The 5,851-nt window shown below is 28.4% G+C and overlaps 1 protein-coding gene across 1 annotated transcript; it reads left to right on the forward strand.

Moving 5' to 3' along the window:
* The first annotated feature begins 3,657 nt into the window (after positions 1-3,657).
* Positions 3,658-4,935, forward strand: LOC146922687 (uncharacterized). Its single transcript, XM_085715487.1, has 2 exons — positions 3,658-4,075; positions 4,292-4,935. Exons 1-2 carry the CDS (start codon positions 3,848-3,850, stop codon positions 4,700-4,702), a joined length of 639 nt encoding a protein of 212 aa, XP_085571613.1. The 5' UTR covers positions 3,658-3,847; the 3' UTR covers positions 4,703-4,935.
* Positions 4,936-5,851: the final 916 nt, after the last annotated feature.

Raw genomic sequence — 5,851 nt, forward strand, 5'->3', positions numbered from 1 at the left:
CTTTTGAGTGTTTTTCTTTTGTACACCTTGTACGAGATGAATCACTTTTGTTGAATTATATTCCATTTTGGTTTCTTAAAAAAACATTATGTAGAAAATTGTGTTAGATAGTATGTACGACAAGGTTTATTTATTTTAAGGTTATTAATGTGTGATATAGTAGCAAAGGATGACATTATCAAAGTTCATCAAACTCTTGACAAGATCTGCAACTCAAATATTTCTCATGATATGCGCCTCTTAAAAAATTTCTATAGCAATAAAGGTAGTAGAGTTGATTCTTTATATATTTAGATTTTTTTTAAGGAATAATCAAGATTTAGTTGTTTCTAAATTCAAAAAATAAAAATAAAAACATTTTTAAGGAATAATCAAGATTTAGTTGTTTCTTTGTCAAAAAAAAAAAAAAGTTGTTCTAAATTAAAAAAATAAAAACAAATATATCTGGCGGGTAGAATGTTATATATGCTTTAGGGTTCCCTCAAAAAAAAAAAATGCTTTAGGGTTGGTTCCAATAAGACTCTTTGATGTTGTTTTTAATTGCTTTTGCCTTTTTTTTTCTCTTGTTCTTGGTACCTCTTCTAAACAACAAAGTCATCTTTTTTTAGTTTTTTTTTTATGGGAAACAACCAAGTCATCTTCTCACTCCAAATAAAATCAATTACTAATATCTGTTTCCGAGAGCATATGGACGTTACAATATTCAGGGGTGATGTTCGAATCTCGGTTTCTCCATTATTCATCTTTTAAGATGAATGTCAAGTCACTATATTAATTGACAAAATAATAATAATCAATTAATATTGTTAAGAAGAAAAGGCACGAAAGACCAAAATTAATCGCTTTCAAGCCAGAAATTAATATACCTTTAAAAAAAAAAACTAGAAATTAATATACCACCTTCTATTAAACACACTTCAATAGCATGCATGCCACCAAAATGCTAGGCCTCAAAGGAAGATAAATATCAAGAGGAACCACCAAAATGCTTCCCCGCTCCTAAAAATGCCACCACAAAAAACTTGAAGTTTTGAAAGAAATTATATCATTTGGTATTTCTTTTTCTTTTTATTACTATAATCTAAATTAAAAATGAATTTGGATTAATTAAGATTCGATTTGTTTAAGGATTATATTAGAATTGATTTAACAATTAAATTAGAATTAGATCAAATCTAATTTGAGTTTAATTAAAGTTATGTAAATTCAATTATTTGATTAGATAAAGAAGAGTAATATTGTGAATAAAAAAGTTAAATATCATATGGTAAATTTGAAAAGAAAAAAAAAATACTACACCAAAACCTAATATATAGATACAGATAACAATATACTCTTGTTACTTTATGGTAATTTGGATTTAGAACCAATGAATTTTTCTTCTTATTTTTACTCGAAATTGTGATACTACTAGTTTGAAACTATAGAAATGAATCACATGAGACATTTTTAATCAGGGACTAATGTTGTTGCTTTAGGACTATAATATGATTTTTAACTTACATTTTAGATTGTGTGATATATGGACAATGATGTGAAACTTCTGATGAATGTTTACTCTTTATAGATTTTTGAGTGACCCAATTGTAGAAGTTGGAGTTATGATCTAATAAAGAACCATTGGCATTCAAGACCTTACCTTCAACTGTATACAGACACATAACATTAATGAACTGTGCCATACTATCTCCTCCCCTCCCCTTCCTCACCGACTTTCTAACCATAAGTACCAAATCAATTTATAGCATGTCATGAAGAAGCCAAATTAATTTAATTTATACCAGTGCTCTCTGGTTTTTGTTTTGTTGTGCTACATATGTATAGTAGTTCAAATGTTGTTGCAAAAGGCATAGAAAGTATTCACATGTAGTCTAATATCTTGCTCTTATATTATAAATCCGTTTAGAGTTTTTTTTACACATAACCCACTATCTCTATTCTTTAGAATAGAATAGGCACATAATTTTCCTATTTTCACTTGTGTGTTAATTTTATTAAAGTTGTACTATTACATTATCATATTGTCAATGTTTTCGGGTTGTGCGATGTATATATCTGTTAGGATAGTCACATCTTACGAGCTAGTTAATGAGAGTGAGATCCATGTTAATTTAACATGATACCAAAGTCGGATTTTGTAGGACATTTGAAATATGGACGTGAGCCCATATTAAGGGTGATGGTAGACATTGAAGTAGTATTTTGAATCTCACATTATCGTAGTTTCTTCTTGTGCAATTTACATACGTGTTTCACCACGCTCATATTACGAATTAACTTTCTAGAGTGAGATCTAAGTTCATTTAACACATTTTATGTATTGATGTTCTTAAATTACCCAGTAACTAATAATATATTTTGAGTCTCATATTATCAATGTTCCTGGTTGTGAAATGTACGTGCATGTTTTGGCACACTCATATGACGAACTAACTTAAGACTGAGATCCAAATTCATTTGACACAGATTATGTAGTGATGTTCTTAAGTTACCTTTCAGCTAATAATAGCTGTATTAATTATAGTTAACTCTAGAACTGCAAAATACCATATTAAATTATTTTTTGAAAGGACAAAATACCATATTAACATTAAGTTGATATATATTTGGAATATGTAGTAATTTGGCAATGAGCTTATATTGAGAGACAATAAAATCTAGAGTGTTGGAGGAAGTAGGTTGCAACACCAAGTTCGGTTAAAGGTTTAGTCGACAAAGGACAAATTATGTATAAAAATAATATAGTAAGCAATTTCCTTTAAAAAATTTAATATAATAAAAAATAATTGAATTCTTCAAAATATCCTTATAAAAACTTGTCTTATAAGAACAACAATAGGTAATTATAAAATGAAATTTAAATTAATTGAATGATGCTTTTAGAATAGTATAATTATTATTTTTATTTTTATTTTTATTTTTGAAAAAGAAGGACATTGTTTATAACACGTGATTCTTCATAACATTATTTTTATTTTTATTTTTATTTTTATTTTTAGAGTGATATTTGGTTGTTTACGCAAGAATGATAAAGCGTTGGGATAAAAAGCTCTCATCATATGAATGAAGCTTTTTTTTCATGAAGATGTTTTGGAACATGATAAGCTATTTACATGTAATTTTATTTATATGCAGTTTCTAAAAAAAACGTAATTTTATATGCATGTTTTCTTGACAAATAATTTGATATGTATGTTGAAAAATAATTTGGATTCTCAACATTTGTTTATAATTGTTTTAACATCTTTTTCTTCACATTTTCAACCGGCCCCTCCTGGAAAAAGTACTTCAGATGTGGGAAAGTGTACGAGTCCATTGTTGAAAGTTGAAACTACCCCTCCAGTTATACATTACCAGAAATAAACAAGAGCACACTAATCAGGAATATAATGTTTTTTTCCTTCAAAAAAAAAAAAGAGAGAATATAATGTTTTTTTAGGGGACACTACATGTGGTTATTTATCTATGTCATGAAAAATATAATTATATTGATCAAACAACCCTATTCAGTATTTAAAATAATGAAATCAGTTCATTAAAATTGATTTATATTTAAGTTCAACGACTTTTTTTTCAAGCTCATATATTCAAGTAAAAATTGCATACAGCCATAGGCTAATCGATATAAAGAAGCTTAGTGTAGTAGTGCATGAGTTTGTGTACTATGAAACATTAGCCACTTGGACAACACGTCATAATAATAAATAACCAAAGACCAACACCAATTTCGACCTTCCATGTCTTGAAAATATTTCAACTACTATATAACCACCTAAAACACATCAAACATTTTGCTCACAACTACTGGAGAGAAAGAAAGAGTTGAGAAAACCACTCTTGTTTGAATATGGTCTCACTTCACAAAGCACTAACCATGAGTCCAAAAAAGGAATCTCCTACAGATTTTGATGCTTCACAAAAGAAGAGAAAATGGGAAGAATCACCACTTTCTGATCAAGAATTCTTTAAGGATCTTACACATGATCTAGGGAAAAGAAAATCCATATTTGATATAGAACTTCGCCTCAAAACACCTTTGCCTTCAGATAAATGGCAACAATACCTCACAGTTCAGGTATATAATATATCTCCGTCCCTTTTTATAAGCACATTTTCGCACTCTAGTTTTTTATTAGAGCTGAGGTTAATATATTTCATTTTGCCTCGTTTAAAACAAATTAGAGCCGAGGTAGCAATAATATATTATAAGCTTTTAGTATTTTTTTTTTTTTTTACGTTTATGTTCTTATGAAATAATTTAATTAATACATATTTAAATTTTCTCATGCAGTCAGGGCAAATACAATTGTGTAACACAAAGATGAATAAGAAAACACAAGAATCAAAAAGAGAGTACCCTTTACCTGAAAAATCATCTCTTGGTCATTTAAGCTTAGACCTTGAGCTTAATTTGACATGTGAAACATTGAAGAAAAAAGAAGAAAGTTATTTTGAAAAGAAGAATAATCTAGTGAATGAATCAATTAGCAAGAATAAAAAGGATTCTTCATCATGGTTATCATCATCATCAGATGGTGATGATTACAAAGAAATGATTGCAACAGTTTGTATGAAGTGTCACATGTTGGTAATGCTTTGCAAATCATCTCCTTCTTGTCCTAATTGCAAATTCATGCATCCACCACCAGATCAGAACCCTTCCAAATTTTTGAAGAGAACAAGGTTTAGTTTCTTGACATAATCAAGAACAACCACTTCTAATTGGTCCAATAAATAAGTCTATGTAATCTTTTATTTTATATTTTTAGATTATTATTATATATTTCAAACAAAAGGGTAGTGTTTAATCTACCTCTACCTCTAAGGAGTTGTATAATTTGACTGGTAGAATGTCAATGTGTGACTTATTAGAAACTAACCTTGTGTATCATAAATTTATGTATATATAAGAGTGTTGTTCTTGTTCATCCTAAATTTATGTATGTTCTTAACTCAGCAGTATGTTTCTTAAAGTTGTAAGGAAATGTTGTGTATTATTATGATTTTATTTTCCAGTATAGTGAGAACATAGTTTCAATATGCTGCAGGGTCCTTTATCTTCATTCTTCAATCTCGTAAACTAATTAAGTTTTCTTTAATATGTAAAATTAGGAGTTAATTCAATTTCATTGTATATAGAAATAAATTTCTTGTGAAATACTGTATATATTATAATCGCTAAAGTCTGTGGAAAATTAGATGCAACACATGTTAATAAAAACATTTACTAATTCTCATAATTCATATTGTTCCCTGTCCTACCATGGAATAAAGTTAGTTGAATTTCATGTCAAATTGAAGACATAAATTTCAATGAGAGAGTTTTAGCTAGAAAAACTATGAATAAAATATTACGAAAACTATTTTAAAAAAATACTGAGAAAATTAATGTTTCTGTAGTATGGTACTACTGCAGTATCTATCTACTCATATGACAGCATAATCAAATGTAAATACTAGAAAACTACTGTACGTTTCCAAAATTTGAAGAAAAATGTTGAGAGTGTGATTATGGTAATCCTTACGTTTAAAATTAGCCAATCTATGTACTACTAGTATTTCTAAAGACCAAGATGATCACTTCACCGCAAAGTTGAGAAAAGACTTATAATTAATGAACGCAAATGAAGATCGAAAAATATGGCAATTGCATTAATTAGGTTACGTCGGTTATAGTACATTTCCATTCACATTAAATGCTTTATTGAGCGTTAAGGTGTTGCGTCATGTTCATTTATACGTTTTCTTGCTCCATAAATTCGAGAGGGTGAAGCAATAAATAGATAAACCTTACTACAAATTTCCACATTAAATAGCCATAATTTATAAGCTTCTATGTTACACAATTGTG

The sequence above is a fragment of the Medicago sativa genome, chromosome 5, assembly GCF_051527215.1.
Source record: "Medicago sativa cultivar Bolivia chromosome 5, Bolivia_mono, whole genome shotgun sequence".
NCBI lineage: Eukaryota > Viridiplantae > Streptophyta > Magnoliopsida > Fabales > Fabaceae > Medicago > Medicago sativa.

What these genes read in the sequence shown, in the direction of transcription:
- LOC146922687 (XM_085715487.1), top strand. Translation starts at nt 3,848, where the DNA reads ATGGTCTCACTTCACAAAGCACTAACCATGAGTCCAAAAAAGGAATCT. An exon ending in AACAATACCTCACAGTTCAG is followed by an intron (nt 4,076 to 4,291) that starts GTATATAATATA and finishes TTTCTCATGCAG; the next exon opens with TCAGGGCAAATACAATTGTG.